This window comes from Eulemur rufifrons, chromosome 19 (assembly GCF_041146395.1).
Source record: "Eulemur rufifrons isolate Redbay chromosome 19, OSU_ERuf_1, whole genome shotgun sequence".
In the NCBI taxonomy this organism is placed as follows: Eukaryota; Metazoa; Chordata; class Mammalia; order Primates; family Lemuridae; genus Eulemur; species Eulemur rufifrons.
In genome coordinates this window covers 43,576,028-43,596,856 of record NC_091001.1, presented here as the reverse complement: position 1 = coordinate 43,596,856, position 20,829 = coordinate 43,576,028, and the positions used below count along the sequence as shown (strand labels likewise).

Genomic DNA, 20,829 nt, shown 5'->3' with positions numbered 1-20,829 from the left:
GACTACAGGCATGCGCCACCATGCCCGGCTAATTTTTTGTATATATATATTTTAGTTGTCCATATAATTTCTTTCTATTTTTAGTAGAGATGGGGTCTCACTCTTGCTCAGGCTGGTCTCTCAAACTCCTGACCTCGAGCGATCCACCCGCCTCGGCCTCCCAGAGTGCTAGGATTACAGGCGTGAGCCACCGCGCCCGGCCCATATTTAGATCTTGATTCAAATAAACCAACTACAAAAAAGTTTAAGAACAATCAGGAAAATTTGAACATGGACTAGATATTCGATATTAGTGATTACTGTCAATTATTTTAGATGTAATTATGACATTGGAATTATGTTTTCAAAAATCTCTTTTTGAGGCTGGGCACAGTGGCTCATGCCCTGAAATCCTAGCACTTTGGGAAGCCACGGTAGGAGGATCCCTTGAGCCCAGGAGTTTGAGGTTGCAATGAGCTACGATGACACCAGAATGAGACAATGTCTCAAACTAAAAACAACAATAACAACAATAAAAAACCCTTTCTGAGATCAATACTGAAATATTTATAGAAGAACTGGGTTCTTCTATATATAGTAAAGCTAGAATTTGCTTCAAAATATTCAGAGGAGTGGGAAAAGAAATGGGAAAGGGTACAGACAAAACAAATTTGGCCATGAGTTGATAACTGGAGCTAGTGATGGATACATAGGGTTCATTGTACTATTCTTTCTACTTCTATATCTTTTGTATACATTCCAATTTTTTAAATAAAAAGTAAAACAAACAAAACACCATGCCTTGGTTCAAGGATCTATCTGGCAAAATCCAAACTCTGCCACCTGGTTTTCAATCACTCTCTATATACAGTGAATGTAATTTAACACTTTCCTCTTATACCTTTCCTGCTAGGCACATGAGTCTCTGAGCACATACATGGCTCATTCCTATCTTTGTCTTTGCTTGAATCATGTCTTCTACCTCCAGTGCCCTTCCTGTTTTCCTCTACCTATCCGGTCTGCCTTTTTTCAAGGACTAACTCAAGTCCTACCTTTTTTATAAGGGCTTGCCACAAATACACTAAAAAAATTATATTGATAATTCTTATTGTTCTCCCAACCCAGCTAAAAGAAATATTGTCTGGGTACCTACTAGACATGACACACTCCGCTAAGTGCTAAACCATGCCTTAGCTGTTTCATGGTCATGGTTTCTAAAGGCACCAAGGCTGAAACTTGTCACATTTTTTCAAATAGGTGACACATGGACGTGGTTCAAATTTCAAAAGCAACAAAAAGGAATAAAGCAAAGCATAAGTCTCCCTCCCACATTGTTCTCAGCCTGACCCAGTCTCCCTTCCCTACAGGTAAATAGCCAGACAGAGCCTCACTTCTTTTCTATCTTGTAAAGCAAGGGACTTTCAAACATTTTAACCACAACCCATCGTAAATAATCCGTTTTACATTGCAACCTAGTTCCTTCTCTCCCTCTCATACACACACTCATGTGTACTTACGTAACCAAACAAAAGTTTCATGAAACACATTTACACTCAGATAGTTTTCTCCTGTTCTATTTTTTCTTTTTTTAAAAAACTGATCATAATTCCCTAAATTAATTTTGTTTTCAGCTGGGCGCAGTGGCTCACACCTATAATCCTAGCACTCTGGGAGGCTGAGGTGGGCGGATCATTTGAGCTCAGGAGTTTGAGACTAGCCTGAGCAAAAGCGAGACTCCGTCTCTACTAAAAAAATAGAAAGAAATTAGCTGGACAACTAAAAATATATAGAAAAAAATTGGCAGGGCATGGTGGTACATGCCTGTAGTCCCAGCTACTCGGGAGGCTGAGGCAGTTGGATTGCCTGAGCAGGAGTTTGAGGTTGTTGTGAGCTAGGCTGATGCCACGGCACTCTAGCTCGGGCAACAGAATGAGACTGTCTCAAAAAAATTAATTAATTAATTTAAAAAAATTGTTTTCCACTAATAGGTAGCAATCGTGGCTTGAAAAATACTGTTATAAAAGTAGTACAGAAGTAAACACAGAGATACCCCAGTAAAAAAGGAGTCAAACACTACATTGAGGTGAACCACTGTCTCTGTCGTAGTCAAAGTCCTACTTCAGGTGGTATTAATAAACTACACACACTAAAGAACATAGTCTGTGTAGCTCTAAAATGAACACAAATGATAGGGAGAAACAAAGCCATTATATGGTGAAATAAAACTATAACAACAACTGCTGACATCGATATGTATACACATCGGAGATTTAGTTAAAAAATCAAAAACAAAACACACTAAGCTGAAGTAAATATTCTTCTCCACGAAAGGTCACAGAATTTTAAAGAAGGCAGAGAGCATTAGTTCAACCCTCCCATTTTACAGACAAGGAAGCAGAAATCCAGAAAGGTTTTCACGGCTCTGCTCTAGTTCCTAAAGAATGTTGCCGATAGGGGTTTAAGAGTCAGTGGCTACTATCTTCTCACAACTGTCTCAGATAAAAGGGAGCCAATGGATCATCACTATTGTGTCCCTGGCCATCTTTCAGGTTTATCAGCCTACAGCAGGGGTTCCCAGACCAGCAGCATCAGCCTCCCCAGAGAACTTCTTTTTTTTTTTTTTTTTTCTTTTTTTTTTTGAGACAGAGTCTCACTCTGTTGCCCGGGCTAGAGTGAGTGCCGTGGCGTCAGCCTAGCTCACAGCAACCTCAAACTCCTGGGCTTAAGTGATCCTACTGCCTCAGCCTCCCGAGTAGCTGGGACTACAGGCATGCGCCACCATGCCCGGCTAATTTTTTTTTTGTATATATATATTTTAGTTGTCCATATAATTTCTTTCTATTTTTAGTAGAGACGGGGTCTCGCTCTTGCTCAGGCTGGTCTCGAACTCCTGACCTCCAGCGATCCACCCGCCTCGGCCTCCCAGAGTGCTAGGATTACAGGCGTGAGCCACCGCGCCCGGCCCAGAGAACTTCTTAAAAATGCAAATTCTCAGGCCACACTCCCTTGCCAGTTCAGTTAAAAGGCATTCCTTGAGAAAATCCCAAAGCCATGACACATTCTCTCTTAGATGAGGTAAAACTCACCTCATCGAACGACTTGTGGGGACGGATAACCATTTGGGATTCATATGATCTGACCCTGACGAATTCCGGAGACTCGGGCACGCTAGGGTGCTCCACAGCACTGGTAAGGAGAAAAGGTAAAGCAAACTCTTAGTAATGTCTATATATAAAACAACAAGAGAGCTAAGGTTAAGGGGGAAGACCTAAAAATTAGCTGGCTCTAATTTTTAAAATGAACACAACAGAGGAGTCACTAAAATGAATGAATACAGACTAAGTTTTAAAAATGAAGTGAGTTCCTTTGGTAATTTACGGCTCACTAGCCTTTGTGTTGAAGATGACAGCAATTCTTTTTAATTACCAACATTAAGGAACCCAAAGAAACAGTTTAACTAAAAGCTTGCATCTCTTCATTCTCCCTAGATAGTAACTGCCCACTCATCTAGCTGGAAGGACGGGGCACTGGCTGCTGGGAAGCCGTGGGAGACTCCCCAATGCACTTGAGAACATGCAAACTCGGATTCATATGAATCTGTATGAAGGGCACAGCTAAAGGAGCTCAGCAAGAGCCACAGGCAGCCATACATACCGTGACACCAACACCATCATGTTGTTTTCCTGATCCACACTATACCGCCGAACATAAACATAATCCCGTGAGTACATTGGATACTAAAGAAGTGGAGGGGCAGGATTAGTGTTCTGCATTACACAGACTTGATAGAAGAAAAACCAGAAGTAAAAATACTCACAGGAAAATGGGTTACCCAGTGAAGAACCTCAGAACCACTAACCACATCCCTCTCGATCACCTCCAGCTTGATCACCAGGGCATCCCACTTTTTTCTATACTCTGTGTCCAGCTGCAGAAAGAGAGGAGACCATGAAGACCCAAAAACATCCAAAACAAAAATGTAGAAGGCTTTCCAGATGCTTCAACCTCTGACCCAAGGATCTTATTATGAGAAAACAGTGATCAGACATTATAGTGCCAAAGTGTGAGAGACATGGCTGTGTTTACTACAGATGATTCTTTTAAAATCCATTCGTATAGGCCAGTATCATTCCAAGGAAAAGTGGAAGAAAAAATATTACAACAGATACATTTGGGGAAAATGCAATATATAGTGATATATAAGTATAAGAGTAAGACAATTCTAACAAGTTTTTTTTTTTTAAGAGAAGTAAGTCTTTACTTCCTTGGTTTGCAAATAAAGCTGGCTGAGTTTATTCTTTTTGGTGATTAGTCAAAGAGACCAAATCCCATATCCTTATCCAACTCCTACTGTTCCTTAGCTTCAACCTTGGGTAGGGCAGCAGCAGCAGCAAGAGCAGCAGTGGTGGCGGCTGCCACAGGGGCAGCAGCCACAAAAGCAGATGGATCAGCCAAGAAGGCCTTGATCTTTTCAGCAAGTGGGAAGGTGTAATCAGTTTCCATAGACAAAGCCAGGACTCATTTGTACTCATTGATAATAGAACGGGGTACTGATGCAACGACTGGGTAACCAATCTGCAAACGCTGCCAACCTTGCAGACACCCTCCAGGAAGCAAGAATGAAGAGTTTCCTCTGTAATGTCAAGGACTTCAGGGCGGTAGATGCTGCCACTGTCAAACACCTGCTGATGACCAGCCCAAAGGAGAGGGGAAGATATTCAGGATGTTCAGCAGTATGGCTTCGCTGGCTCCCACTTTGTCTCCATTCTTAATCAGCTGCAGATCACTCAGGATATCAATGGTGCCCCCGGAGATGTTAGTGGTGATACCTAAAGCCTGGAAGGAGGTCTTCTCTGGCCCCAGACCAGTGTTCTGGGCTGGCACAGTGACTTCACATGAGGCAATGGTCCCAGCACGGGCAGCAGCCAGTGCCTTATCGGCGGCGAGTGGCATGTCCCTGATCTCAGTGAGGTCCTCCTTGGTGAACACAAAGCCCATATTCCCCCAGATATGAGGCAACAGTTTCTCTAGAGCTGGGTTGTTTTCCAGATGCCCTCGGATGGCCTTCCACATCATGGTGTGCTTGCCCAGCAGCACCACAGCACCCCTGAAGGGACATGTGGATCTGCTGTATATGCTTGGAGCCCACGTTGTCTGCTCCCACAATGAAGCATTTTGGATAATTATCCAAAAGTTGGATGATCTTAAGGAAGTAGTTGGACTTCCAGGTTGCCCTATCTTCCTTGGGCATCACTGCGGTGCATCAGGGATTGCCACGCAGGGTTTAAAGATAACGTTGCTCACACGAGGATGCCTGGCAAGAAAAGGGCCTAAAAATTTTAAACGGACAAAAAGTCCAAAAGTATAAGCAGACACCCCACACAAAAATATGCAAGCAGCATATTTTTATAAATTCTGGCATCACTGATAACTAAGGAATTTCAAATTAAGACAGATAAATACATCTAAACCAACAAAAATTCAATATAAATTGACAAAATTCAGTGCTTAGGGGAAAGTGCCTTTACATATTACCAGTCGATGTTATAACCAACAAACTAGTTACTGAAAGTCTGGCAAAACAAATGAAAAATCCAGGAAGGAAAAAAAATTTTTTTAGAACACTGGGTGACTCCACTTCCCCTTTTCATTTTCAACATTTCCTCCTTAAGGAAGAAAGCAATCTTTGAACAGATACTCTTTATTATATAAAGACCTTCCCTGAGGAATGTTCCAGATTACAAGAGGTTAAAGAGACATGACAACTAAATGTAATCCTGAATGGATCTGTACTGAAGGAGAAAATGCTATAAATGACATTACTGGGTCAGCTGATAAAACTGGAATACAAACAGGAGATTACATAAAAGCACTGCATCAAAGTTAAATTTATTGACTTTGATAATGATACCATGGTTAACTAAGAGAATATGTCTAGTTTCAGGAAATATGCACTGAAGGATTTAGGAATAAAGGGATATGATGTATGTAACTGACCCTCAAATTGTTCAGGAAAAAATATATAAAGCCTTATAAAATATATTAAAGCATTCAAATCCATTCCTGTGGGATAACAGTTATAGGTACACGGATTATCAAAGCCAATGTCATCTGAGTCAGAGAAATTGTTCATGTGGACAGGGGTAATGGGTTTGCTAGGAGGCTCTAAATCCACAGAGAAAAATTAACTCACCTGAACATTGAAGAACTGCCGGGGTGTCACATCTGTGTAAGTTCCAAAAACTAGAATGACAAGAAAGAATAGGGATGTTTGCCACACTCTGTCATTCACCCTATTCCTATCATCTAACTGCATTTCAGTTCTAGAGTACTGACAGATCTTAAAGGCAGGTTTAGAAACTAGAAGTCTTTCCCAGCTACTCAGGAGGCTGAGGCAGGAGGATCACTTGCAGCCAGGAGTTTGAGACCAGCCTGGGCAACATAGCGAGACTCCTATCTCTAAAAAAAGACAGAAAAAACAAAGAAAGAAACCAGAAGTCCTATTGGAGTAACAAAGTAAGACAAAGATAATCTACAGCAAAGATGACACTGAGAAGTGTCATTTGGGAGAAGAAAAACAACAAACAAAAAACCATGGCCAATTTTCTGAAACACAAGAGGAACAGAAGTCCTGTACACCTGGGCACACACTTAAAAGGCAGCCACGCTGGGCTCACCTCGGTACTGGTAAAGGTGGGTGCCTGTAATTGGACGCCGCCACAGCTTAAAGTGTTTCTTATCCATCACCATTTCCCATGGTTGTTCTTTGCCCTCCGAATCTTCATTCCCTTCTGTTTGGGATTTTGGTTCTGGAGGGTGGCACCTGATTCCAGAGCTCTGAAACATATTTGACATTTCCTCCAACCGTTTCATCTCATTAATGGATCTGGAAAGGAGAAAAACAGCCATGGTGTAGATGGTTAGTCAGCCCTGTGAAACAAAGTGTCCACACAAAGACTTGCAGAACAATGGTGTGGAGATAAAACAGTTTATAGCATAGTGAATAAAAACTGAGTTCCTGAGTTTGAATCCCAGTCCAACACTCATTAACTAGAGTATCAAATCACTTAACCAGTCTAATTTCTAAATCTACAATATAAAATGGGGATAGTGATAGTACCAACCCTCAAGGTTGTTGTAAAGATTATAAACAAACTTGTATGTAAAGTGCTCAATAGCTGGCCCATAATTAGACCTCAAATGTTAACTATTAAGAATTATGATTGTGAAATGTCATTTGATATCTTTTGCCCATGTTTTATTGGGTTGTCTTATTACAGAGTATATATTCTTCCCCCTCATTTTTAAATTGATATATAATAAACATACTATACGATTCACCCTTTTACAGAAATTCAGTGCCTGTTAATATATTCAAAAGGTTGTGTAACCATAACCACTATCTAATTCCAGAACATTTTCAAAGGAAATCTTATACCCATCATTAGTCACTTTCTATTCCTGCCTACCCCCAGCCCTAGGTGACACTAATCTACTTTCTGTCTCTATGGATTTGCCCATTTTGGACATTTCAATTGAATGGAGTCATACAGTATGTACCCTTTTGTGTCTGGTTTCTTTCGCCTCACCTATCTTCAAGGTTCGTCCATGTTGTACTTTACTACTTTCAATAGCTGAGCAAATATTCCATTATATAGATATATCACATTTCGTTCATCTATTCATCAGATAACGGACATACAGGTTGTTTCTACTTTTTTATTATTATGAATACTACTGCCATGAACATTTGTGTATAGGTTTTTGTGTAGACATATGTTTTCAATTCTCATGAGTAGATTCGTAGCAGTAGATTTGCTGGGTCATGGTAACTCTATGCTAACTTTTTGAGGAACTCCCAAACTGTTTTCCAAGAAACTGCACCATTTTATACTTACACCAATGTATGAGGGTTCCAATTGCTCCACATCCTTGCCAACAGTTATTGTCCATCTTTCTTATTATTAGCCATCCTAGTGTGTGTGAAATGTATCTCACTATGGTTTTAACTGGTATTCCCTAACGACTAATGACGTTGAACTACTTTTCATGTGTTTGTTGGCCATTATAACTTCCTTTGGAGAAATGTCTATTGAAATCCTTTGCCTATTTTTAAACTGGGTTGTCTTTTTACTATTGAATTTTGATAGTTCTTTATATAATATTCTAGATACCAGTCCCTTACCAGATATGATGTATAATATTTTCTTTTATTCCATGGTGGGCTGTCAATTCACCTCCCTCCCTCCCTTCCTTCCAACAGGGTCTCACTCTGTTGTCAGGCTGGAGTGCAGTGACACAATCATAGCTCACTGCAACCCTGAACTCCTGGGCTCAAGCAATCCTCTTGCCTCAGCCTCACAAGCAGCTGGGACTACGGGAAAGCACCACCACACCCGGCTAATTTCTTTTTTCTTTTTTTTGGTAGAGATGGGGATCTTACCATGTTGTTTAAGCTGGTTTTCAACTCCTGGCCTCAAGTGATCATCCCACCCTGGCCTCCCAAAGTGCTAAGATTACAGGCGCTAGCCACCACACCTGGCCTTCACTTTCCTGATAGTGTCCTTTGATACAAAATTTTTTTAATTTTGATGAAGTCTAGTTTATCTATTTTTTTCTTTGATTGCCCATGTTTTTAGTGTTACATCTAAGAAACCATTGCCTAATCCAAGGTCACAAGGACTTGTACCTATATTTTCTAAGAGTTTTATAATTTTAGCTTATATTAGGTCTCTGACCCATTTTGAGTTAATTTTTGTGTATTATGTGAGGTAGCGGTCTAAATGCATCATTTTGCATGTGCATCTTCAGTTGTCCCAGTGTCATTTGTTGAAAACACTATTCATTCCTTCCCCTATTGAACTGTCTTGGCACCCTTGCTGAAAAAAAAAAATTTTTTTTTTTTTAAGACATAGGATCTTGGCTGGGCACAGTGGCTCACACCTGTAATCCTAGCACTCTGAGAGGCCAAGGAGTTCAAGACCAGCCTGAGCAAGAGCAAGACCCCACCCCTACTAAAAATACAAAGGAATTAGCTGGACAACTAAAAATATATAGAAAAAATTAGCCGGGCATGGTGGCACATGCCCGTAGTCCCAGCTACTTGGGAGACTGAGGCAGGAGGATCCCTTGAACCCAGGAGCTGGAGGTTGCTGTGAGCTAGGCTGATGCCATGGCACTCTAGCCAGGGCAACAGAGTGAGACTCTGTCTCAAAATCAAACAAACAAAAAAAGACATAGGATCTTGCTCTGTCATCCAGGCTGTCACCCAGTGGTACAATCATAGCTCACTATAACCTCAAACTCCTGGGCTCAAGTAATCCTCCCACTTCAGCCTCCCAAGTAGCTGGGACTACAGGCACAGGCCACCACACCCAGGTAAATATTTTTTTAAAACATTTTTTTTTGGCTGGGTGCAGTGGCTCATGCCTGTAATCCTAGCACTCTGGGAGGCTGAGGTGGGAAGACTGCTTGAGCTCAGGTGTTCAAGACTAGCCTGAACAAAAGTGAGACCCCATCTCTATCAAAAAGAGAGGGGGGAAAAAAAAAACCCAGTCAGGCATTGCGGTGCATGCCTGTTGTCCCAGCTACCCAGGAGGCTGAGGCAGAAGGATTGCTTAGAGCCCAGGAGTTGGAGGCTGAAGTAAGCTACAATAACACCATTGCACTCTACCCAGGGTGGCAGAGTGAGACTCTGTCTCAACAAAAACAAACAAAGCAACTGAACACCCCTCCTCCCCATCTCCTACCCCTTCATATTAAATAAATAAAAAATTAAATAATAAAAAAATTTTTTGTAGTGATGGGATCTCCATGTTTCCCAGGCTGGTCTCAACTTCTGGCCTCAAGCAATCCTCAATCCTCTCATCTTGGCCTCCATCTAAATGCTTGGATTACAGGCATGAGCCATTGCACCCAGCTCCTTGTTGAAAATTGACCAAAAACATAAGGCCTTATTTCTGGACTCTTATTCCAACAATCTATATGCCTATCCTTATACCAGTACCATAGTGTCTTCATTACTGTAGCTTTGCAGTAGTTTTGAAATTGAGAAGGGTGAGTTCTCCAAATTTTCTTCTTTTCCACGATTGTTTCTACCATTCTAGGTACTGTTCATTTCCATATGAATATCAGAACTGGCTTGTTCATTTCTGCAAAATAGCCAGCCAGAATTTTGATAAGGACTGCAATGAATTTATATGTTGCTTTGGGTAGTACTGCCACCTTAACAATATTAGATGTTCTAATCCACGAACACAGAACGTCTTTTCATTTATTTCTTTTTACATTTCTTTCAATGATGTTTTGTAGTTTTCAGTGTAAAAGTCTTAAGCACTCTTTTTTGTTAAATTTATTCCTAAGTTTTTTATTCCTTTTGATGCTACTGTAAATGAAACTTTTTTCTTTTTTCAAGATAGGGTCTTGCTCTGTCACCCAGGCTGGAGTACAGTTGCATAATCACAGCTCATTGCAATCTCAAACTCCTGGGCTCAAGTGGTCCTCCCACCTTAGCCTTCTTTTTCTTTTTTTTTCTTTAGTTTATTTTATTTTGAAACAGAGTCTCACTCTGTCGCCCAGGCTAGAGTGAGTGCCGTGGCATCAGCCTAGCTCACAGCAACCTCAAACTCCTGAGCTCAGGGGATCCTCCTGTCTCAGCCTCCCGAGTAGCTGGGACTACAGGCATGCACCACCATGCCCGGCTAATTTTTTTCTCTATATATATTTTTTTAGCTGTCCATATAATTTCTTTCTATTTTTAGTAGAGATGGGGTCTCGCTCTTGCTCAGGCTGGTCTCGAACTCCTGAGCTCAAACGATCCGCCCACCTCGGCCTCCCAGAGTGCTAGGATTACAGGCGTGAGCCACTGCACCCGGCCTGCATAAAGTTTTAAAACATGCAAAACAATACCACATATTATACTATGTACCATTATGTATCACTTAAGGTGTATACATATGTAATAAGACATAGATGGGGATACTATACAACAAATTGTGATAATGGTTGCATCTGGGGGAGAAAGGAAAATTCAACTGGAAAAGGGTACAGAGGAAGCTTTATTGTACTTATATTTTATTTCTTAAATATAACTGTATTTCTAACATTCCCGTTATTCTTTAAACGTTTTTATATATCTGAAACATCTTCTAATAATTTTAAAAATTTGGCTTCTATGTTTCCCATAACCTTTAAATTTCATATAAGAAAGAAAAATTGCTGGCTGTCTATGTCATATACAATTCTTAGGATTCAAGACCAAAGACCACCCCAATTACTGATACACTCTATCTGAAATGCCCTTTCACTCCTTCAACGCTCAAAAAAACACAAAGAGCAGGCATGGCGACACAGGCCTGTAATCTCAGCTACTTGGGAGGATGAAGTGGGAGGATCACTTGAGCCCAGGATCAGCCTGGGCAACATAGCAAGATTCCACCTCAATTTAAAAATAATAATAAGGATAATAACAAAAAAACACAAGGTTCAAGGCTAATTTCTAGGCAGAGTTAACCATATGCACTTATTTTTATTCCTCTAATAAAAATACATTACACTATAATTAATTTATCTTTATATCTGCTTTCCTTACTAAACTATGAATTCCCTAATGGTGCAGAACCAGTCTTTTTCATATTTGTAGTTATAGTTCCTAGTAGGTCCCTTGTAAATATTACACAATCAAAAAATGAATAAACTGAGTAAATAAATAAAAATAATATGAAAGTAGGCTTCAATAATTCAAACTCTTACTAAAAGATTACATTAATATATTGCTTTAAAAGCCAAAACCTCAAAGTTATATTGGCAATCCAAGATGAAAAGTTCAAAGCAATCCAAAGTAATGATGAGCCTAGAGAGCTGTGTTCTACTCCTGGCTCTGCTGTCAACTAGCTGTGTGATCTTATCCAAGTCATTTTACCTACAAAGTGCAGACATCATTTCTTCAACGTTCCTAGTAGCTCTAAAATTCCAATTCACTGAATTTTAAACTTCGGACTTAGATGAAATTATTTATATAGGGGGATATTTCTCATTTTGACTGTCTAAAATTAAGCCCCCAAATAGGTAGATGCAGCCTCCCTCCACCCTCTAGCAGTTAAAGCACAGCTCCTAATTTAAGTAAAGTTAGAGACTTCTAGGAGGGGCTATGAATCTTGAGGAAATAACACAAAGGCACACAATCTTTTGTAGATTATTCTCAGTGATCTTGAGGGAGTTCAGAGTCCAGCAGTGCAATCGATGTAGGGAAAACAATACCAGGAACACCGCCTGAAATAGATCATTCCTGTTACAGGTCTTGGTTGTTCTCTTGGCCAATCTGTACTCTGGTCTTCTTGTCAATGCTCTCAGTGACCTAATACCCTTCTGATTAATTCTTTTTTGGCTTAAGTTAACCAAAATCAGTTTCTTTGCTACAACCAAGAACCTAATCAGTACAATTTACATTGATGTCCTAACAACAATTATTTCACGATTTTAAAAAAGTTTTAAATTTAAATTAAAAGTTATAAAACAGGACTGACAGCTGGCACTGAAAAAGCTTATAGAAATAGGGAAAGAACCTTAAGGCAGACATTTAGATTTTGCAGAAGAGAAAGCAAAAGCAAAACCACAGCTACATTTGCTCAGAGAACAGTTCAGGTATCACATAGCACCAATTATGGCATTTTTCAGGACCAGTAAAGCATCCATCAATAATAATTAAGCACTACTCCTGAATGTCATTCTTTTTTAAATTTTTTGAACATTTTTAAAATCAAAAAAATTTTTTTTGGTGCCCAGGCTGGCCTTGAATACTTGAGCTCAAGTGATATTCCTGCCTCAGCTTCCCAAGTAGGTGGGACTACAGGCACACGCCACCATACCCAGCCTAGATGTCATTCTCATCACGTAATAATGACGGACAAGTAGAAATCTGTTTTTATTGGTGGAATCTTATTAAACCATCAGGGGCTTATAAAAGAATTACACAGTTAATAAGGCTTTAAGAAAATTAATGATGATAGGCAATATTTTTTAATGGCCCTCTAAGATGCAAGGTGATTCAGAGCTTCTGACCCACTGTTTAATCAGGCTCTCCTATATATTAAAGGTCACTAGGTGGCTTTGATTAAAATTATGAGACTAAGTCCCTGAAAAGGGATGTAAAGGTCCGAGCTCAGTGGCTCATACATGTAATCCTAGCACTCTAGGAGGCTGAGGCGGAGGACTGCTTGAGCTCAGGAGTTTGAGATCAGCCTGAGCAAGAGCGAGACCCTGTCTCTGCTAAAAGTCGAAAAACTAGCCAGGCGCAATGGCATGTGCCTGTAGTCCCAGCTACTCTGGGAGGCTGAGGCAGGAGGATTGCTTGAGCCCAGAAATTTCAGGCTGCAGTGAGGCAGTAAGCTATGATGATACTACTGCATTCTAATTCTACCCAGGGCAATAGAGTGAGACTCTGTCTCAACCAAAAAAAAAAAAAAACGAAAAAGGATGGAAATGCCTTGTGAAAACATGATATTCGTTCTTTGAATAGCACATTATGAATGCCAGATGAAGACTACATACAGTTATTTTATCCCAAGGTTTAAGAATCCCTGAAGGGTCTCAACTTTTAAATGCTAACATGACAGACATAATTAGCATCACAGAAGCACAAAGTCACTCACTGTCATATATGTAGAGAAAGGAAAAACCTCTCTCCATACACCTCATTAGCCTGTTGTGCCAAATCTTGTTTGGATAGGATGGGTGCCTAACCTTCATATCTAAGAGACTTAAACAAGTAATAAGAAAGGACAAAGGAGATTATTCCCAAAATAGTAACAAAATCAGCAGATTAGAAAAAAGGATCAAGGAAGGCAGTCAATGCTTTCCTTTCTCCAAAATGAAAATCGTTTCCATATTTGAAAAAGGCTGGGTCAAAAGCTATGAAAACTGAAAACATACCACCAGGAAAACAGAGTTAAGTATAAATAACAATGTTTGGCTCATCTAGAGGCCCTGCCCTCAGCATGGAGCTTAATATAAGGCTCCAAAATGATTCAAATGAAGCCATCCTTACAATCAGGAATTTCAGTAAGACACTTGCCTCACTTCACATAATTGCTCCCTCAAATTCCAAATTATTGCCCAAGTTAGAGACTTTCAAGTACTACTGATATGGAACACACCTAGAAATAAAAGACATCAACTGGCTCACTGCAGTTCTGGGGCAACTAGTTAATGGTAACATAATGAAGACAATCTCAAAAACTGAGGTCTGCTTTTAATGTTGTCCTCATGACCTAACAAGGGTTTATCAATAAGACACCCTGAAGTGACAGTGGGAAAGAACCAAAGTTACTTTAAGGCAAAAGGACTTTATGTTCATCATTTATCTAGTTAAAAACATACTGAAAAATTTATCTTATCTTGAATGCCCTTAAAAACAGAAATGGGAAAATAGTCAATTTTCTTTATGAAACTTTACTGCCACTTATTCACTCAGATCTCTATAGCAATGAACTGTAGCTTAAAAAAAGGGGGAGGGGGGCTGGGCATGGCTGCTCACGCCTGTAATCCCAGAACTCTGGGAGGATTGCTTGAGGTCAGGACCAGCCTGAGCAACATAATGAGACACGGTCTCTATAAAAAATAGAAAAATTAGCCGGGCGTGGTGGCGCGTGCCTAAAGTCCCAGCTACTCAGGAGGCTGAGGCAGAAAGACACTTGAGCCCAGGAGTTTGAGGTTGCAGTAAGCTATGATCATGCCACTGCATTCATGCCCAGGCAACAAAGAGAGACTCTGTCTCTAAAAAAAGAATAAATAAATAAATAATTTAAAAATTTTTTTTTAAAAAAAGAGGAGTTACTGGAACATTTTCCCCCAGCCTTTCATATTTCCTAACATCCTTTCTCTGTTTGTTCCTGTAATTTTTTTATTTTTTACTGTTCCAAAACAATAAATGTGATTACTGTATTTTTCCATAATATTTGCCCTGGGCTCACAGAATGCCAGCTAGCACCAAAAACATTGATTGAAAGTTTTTTTGGGCTGGTCCAAGTGCAGTGGTGTTTACAACTAATTGATCACAACCAGTTATAGATTCCTTTGTTCCTTCTCCACCCCCACTGCTTTACTTAACTAGCCTTAAAAAGAAAAAAAAAAAAGAAAGAAAGAAAGTTTTTTTGTTTGATTTTTATTTACTTATTTATGTATTTATTTATTTTTGAGACAGAGTCTCTCTCTGTTGCCCAGGCTAGAGTGAGTGCCGTGGCATCAGCCTAGCTCACAGCAACCTCAAACTCCTGAGCTCAGGGGATCCTCCTGTCTCAGCCTCCCGAGTAGCTGGGACTACAGACATGCGCCACCATGCCCGGCTAATTTTTTTTCTATATATATTTTTAGCTGTCCATTTAATTTCTTTCTATTTTTAGTAGAGATGGGGTCTCGCTCTTGCTCAGGCAGGTCTCGAACTCCTGAGCTCAAACGATCCGCCCACCTCGGCCTCCCAGAGTGCTAGGATTACAGGCATGAGCCACCGCGCCCGGCCTACTTATTTATTTTTTTGAGACAAAGTCTTGCCCTGTTGCCCAGGCTACAGTGCAGTGGTATCATCATGGCTCACTGCAGCCTTGAACTCCTGGTCTGAAGTGGTCCTCCTGTCTCAACCTCCCAGTAGCTGGGACTACAGGTGTGTCACCACGTTCAGCTAATTTTTTTAATTTTTTATAGAGATAGGGTCTCGCCATGTTGCTCAGGCTGGTCATGAACTCCTGGCCTCAAGCAATCCTCCTGCCTCCGCCTCCCAAAGTGCTGGGATTACAGGCATGAGCCACCATGTCCAGCCTTTTTTGATTGTTTAACTGAAGACAACTGGGTAAAAATACTAGCACAAGTATTAAAATACCTGATTTTCTATGCCTTGCCCTAGTAGCCAAAGCAAAACCACTTTGTACAAGTGATTTCTTTTCTTAAATTTTCTTGCTGTTGCAAGATTAATAAGATCCTATTTTGTAAGACATCTTTAAACACAAAAGAAAAGAAAGTAAGGTTGTGCTTTTTCATTCTGAATAAAAACTCAAATAACATAAGAAAAACACATGCCATTTTAAGGCACACATTAAAAAAAAAACACCCTACACACTCCACCTCTATTTAACTAAGATGGCAATAGGAGAATTAGTTTGTGTCAGGATAAGTTGGTACAGAAACAGCACAGATGAGCCAAAAGCTGTGATTTAGGGTCCATGTGACAAGCATGCTCTTCCTCCATTAACAATAAAGGAAATGCACTTGAGAACACACTTAAACTGTGCTCCATAATGGAAGCTACCCAAAAATCATTTTGCTAGAACAAAATCCAAGAGATTCTAAGCTAGCTAAAACAACTTCAGCAGTGCTTAATTTAAAGCAAACAGAATACTTAAACACCAAACAAATAAATTAACCTAACCCAGAATATTTTACTCAATAAAATATAAACATGACAAACTATCAGAACAAAGACCTAACAAATTACTGTACAACCAAGATGTAGTTGTTGAATAGCATATTATTTGTCTCCCTATCATGGTAACAAACGTTTTTTTTTTTTTTTTTTGAGACAGAGTCTCACTTTGTTGCCCAGGCTAGAGTGAGTGCCGTGGCGTCAGCCTAGTTCACAGCAACCTCAAACTCCTGAGCTCAAGGTCCTCCTGTCTCAGCCTCCCGAGTAGCTGGGACTACAGGCATGCACCACCATGCCCGGCTAATTTTTTCTATATATATTTTAGTTGTCCATATAATTTCTTTCTATTTTTAGTAGAGATGGGGTCTCACTCTTGCTCAGGCTGGTCTCGAACTCCTGAGCTCAAACGATCCGCCCACCTCGGCCTCTCAGAGTGCTAGGATTACAGGCGTGAGCCACCGCGCCCGGCCTCATAGTAACAAATGTTTAAAAAAGAAAAAGAAAAGATCCTCAAGATGGACAACTTGATCAAATTTTAAATATATGAAAAACTAAATTATGAACTGGACAATTAAATGTTAAACAAGGGCCTTCATATAACAACCTCAAGGGGGGTCAAAAGGCAGCTTAAAAGTGTTCTGAGTGGGCTTCATCCACGCTTCTGAAATTCCAAAGCTGGTTAACTCAGAGCAATGCCTCTTTAAGAGTTGGATTAGAATGTAGAGGATTTTAACTGCCCCCAGGTTGCAGAGACAGTCCAAAGAGAGTGCAATAGAATGAATACCTGGCTTGGTCATCAACTGGTCTGATCTCTCTGCTATGGTGGATAGTGACTACTAACTCAAATGTTTACTAAGTTCATTTCCTATCTCATTTCCCCCTCTAACTCCTGCACATGAGGGAACTGCTAAACAGGGCTCCAGGATTTGTCATCCATAAAAATGCACGAGGTAAGCCTAAAAGTGTCATCTACTACTTAAGCCCCAAACTCTATTAAACTCCCACCACCAAACACTCCCCTCCCTCTCTTTTGCACCCAACAGCCCTTTTCTTTCTCCTCTTTCCCAAACAGTTCCAACTGGGGATTTTCCTCACAAACTTAACTTTGGAACATAGGTATTTCACCATTAAAAACAGAATGAAGGCCGGGCGTGGTGGCTCACGCCTGTAATCCTAGCACTCTGGGAGGCCGAGGCGGGTGGATTGCTCAAGGTCAGGAGTTCGAGACCAGCCTGAGCGAGACCCCGTCTCTACTAAAAATAGAACGACATTATATGGACAACTAAAAATCTATATAGAAAAAATTAGCCGGGCATAGTGGCGCATGCCTGTAGTCCCAGCTACTCGGGAGGCTGAGGCAGTAGGATCGCTTAAGCCGAGGAGTCTGAGGTTGCTGTGAGCTAAGCTGACGCCACGGCACTCACTCTAGCCTGGGCAACAAAGTGAGACTCTGTCTCAACAAAAAAAAAAAAACAAAAAAAAAAAAAACAGAATGAAAATTTAAACAATTGATAATTTCTCAATTTAAAAGGGTTCTTCCCATTCTTTTATTTTTTACACCTAAGACTGATTGGAACAAATGGCCAAGTAGCAAAAGAATGCTAATGGGAACTAGGCAAAATACCTATCATACTTTGATATCTTAACTTTTTTGTGAATAAAGTTGTTTGTGGTTATCATTTTAAACCGCATTTATATAAGTTATCTTTCCTGCTAGGAATAGTAGTCCCAGTTCTTAAGATAGACTTGCATTTACCCAAAATACACAGTGTAGTACAAATAGGCTGCCTCGGTGTTAACTTCCCAAACAGGCTGCTAAACTTTATTGGGGTATTTCCATTTCTTTTTTTTTTTTTTTTTTGTTGAGACAGAGTCTCACTTTGTTGCCCAGGCTAGAGTGAGTGCCGTGGCGTCAGCTTAGCTCACAGCAACCTCAGACTCCTGGGCTTAAGCGATCCTACTGCCTCAGCCTCCCAAGTAGCTGGGACTACAGGCATGCGCTACTATGCCCGGCTAATTTTTTCTATATAGATTTTTAGTTGTCCATATAGTGTCTTTCTATTTTTAGTAGAGACGGGGTCTCGCTCAGGCTGGTCTCGAACTCCTGACCTTGAGCAATCCACCCGCCTCGGCCTCCCAGAGTGCTAGGATTACAGGCGTGAGCCACCGCGCCCGGCCTCCATTTCTAACCTAACCAAAAATGTAGACTAACAAGTTGCCTCCCTGTTGAAGAAATACGTAGAATGAACAGACCAGTGTGGAATCTATCGGAGAAGGAGGCTGTGCCTGGGACAGTGTGCTTGTGTGCAGGGAGGGTACAGTTTAACAATAGCTGTTAAAAAAAAATACAGAGACAATGTAAAGCAAGAGCTAAAGCAAAGTTCCCCATTAGATTACCTGAAAACAATAAAGTCTCAGGCTCAGAACTACAGATTAACAAATTCAATCAATGGTACTGGGCTTTGCACACACAAGTTTTGATGATGACAGCGTGACTTTAGAGCCTAACGACATAGTATTCCCAAAGTTCTAGTCAAAGTAGCAAAAATCTGACCTAATTTTTAAAGGTTAAAATGTCTGGGCTACTGGTTTGTGCAAGCAGGACAAAATCCTTTCCAGCCTCTTAATTCTGCCACGACGTTGAGTCACAATGACAGAGAGCTCTCCTGGCATTTCTCACTAGGCCTGAGTCCCATTTGGATTGAAGTCATTTTGTAAATTGCACAACTACATCCTTAGGTCAAGTTTAAAACCTGTTTTGAATTTGCACCTTTCTGGGTGTGTTAAAGATGACGTGAACAATGGCAACCACGCCTTCGATATCTAATTTATTCCCACAATGTTGTTTCTTTAGTGTCATGCTCTCCCCACTAAAAATGAAGTCTCCCTCCTACACTAACCAACACTTCCAGTTCTTATTTCTAACCCTACAAATCAAATTAACACGCAGGGGCAATAAACAACGTGGTCTACTGAAACAGGTTCAATCTACAGCCTCGCCACTTAAAGGACGGCCAGATAACAGGGGATGCTGAACACAGGGCAGGCCCAAGTGTTCACACGTCCCAACCTCCCGCCTTGCCGTCCCCCACTCCACCGCACAGAACGAGCTCGCTGCAGAACCCACCTCTGCAACTCCTCCTCCTTGATCCTCTCCTCGTCCCACACGAACACGCCGGCGAGCGCAGCCATCAAGACAGAGGCATGGCCAGGGCGGCCGTGCAGCCGGCGCCACAGGCGGCCGAGGAGGACTCGGCGCGAGCTCTCCGAGTAGAGGCGGCCGTAGAGCTGAGCGATCTGCTGCGCGCGCCGCACGCGCAGGCCCGTCACGAAGCGGCACTGATTGGCCAGCAGGGCCAGCAGGCCCCCGCCCCGCGCCCCCGCCAGCCAGGCGGCTAGGGCGGCCGGCGGCCTCAGCGGGAACATGCCGCCGCCCCCTCGCAAGCCTCGGGGCCAAAGCAACCAGCCCAGTAGCGCGCAGGCGGCCGTCCGCAGCGTCCCCCTAACTGGCCGGCCACTAACCCGTCTCACGGTCCCGCGGCCAGAAGCCGCCCTTCATCTCTCTCTGCAGCAACCGCTGAGGAAGAGTCCCCTCTGGGGAGAGAGTCGGTCATGGCAGCAGCCGCGGGGACGGCCCCGCGTTCTGCACGAGGCGCTGCCGGACTTGGGCCTCAGACCGGCCGGACCGTTGGCCCCCTCTGCTCTTCTACGTTCTCCGTCCGGCGCCGGGCACCGTGGTGCAAAGCGCTCGGGAAGCGGCAAGGCGGACAGTTCCAGCCCGGCAGCAAGCAAGCTCCCGCGCGTTCGCCGTCCGCCACACACGCTGCCAGCCCACAACCTACCCCGACTCTGCGGGCCGGGCCCTGATTGGGCGTGGCCCGGACTCCTGAGTGCTCATTGGTGCCACCAAGTGCTCATCACTGCTCCCTCCCGCCCCTTCGCGCAGCTCGCCGGGGTGGCCTGCTAGCAAGGTAGGTGGAGCGGCGGCAAGTGCCAGCCAAGGGCGCCTAGGAGAGTGACCCGCGGACCCCGCCGCCGCCGCCATCTTCGGGCTGTCTCGACCCCGCCCCTCGGAGAAGCGTGGCCAGGTGCCCGTTAGAGTCCTGCGTGTTGTTCAATTGTTCTAAGAGGCGGAGGACCGTCGCCCCATTCTCTTTATTAGAGTCCAGGGTAGGGGGTGTGGTCTTCGCACTGCCTCTGGAAGGCGCTGGGGGCGTCCCAGGTTGGGGTGGGGGGCTGTGAAGACACCTGTGGTGAACCGGGACCTTGCTCAGGCCTATGGTGCCTGCGATTGTAAAACTTCCTGGGCCTCCCTGCCTGGCTTTCCCGCAGGCGCCCTGAGCATTCTTCTCTCTGGGAATCCCGCAGCCAGAGAGAGGACGGCTGGCACATCCTAAGAGCCCAGGATACTTCCCAGGGAGCGTCACGTGCGCAGGTAT

General features: G+C 42.4%; 1 protein-coding gene and 1 pseudogene across 1 annotated transcript in view; both read right to left on the bottom strand.

Moving 5' to 3' along the window:
• The window catches only part of STARD7 (StAR related lipid transfer domain containing 7), a 28,167-nt gene extending 7,969 nt beyond the window's left edge, over positions 1-20,198 (bottom strand). The window contains exons 1-6 of the mRNA XM_069495352.1: positions 19,518-20,198; positions 6,657-6,865; positions 6,173-6,222; positions 3,797-3,907; positions 3,634-3,716; positions 3,066-3,165 (exon numbers count right to left, since the gene is read on the bottom strand). Of these exons, the coding sequence (XP_069351453.1) occupies positions 3,066-3,165; positions 3,634-3,716; positions 3,797-3,907; positions 6,173-6,222; positions 6,657-6,865; positions 19,518-19,816 (852 nt within the window). The 5' untranslated portion in view covers positions 19,817-20,198. The remainder of the gene's footprint in view (positions 1-3,065; positions 3,166-3,633; positions 3,717-3,796; positions 3,908-6,172; positions 6,223-6,656; positions 6,866-19,517) is intronic.
• Positions 4,288-5,312, bottom strand: LOC138399862 (large ribosomal subunit protein uL10 pseudogene; annotated as a pseudogene).
• Positions 20,199-20,829: the final 631 nt, after the last annotated feature.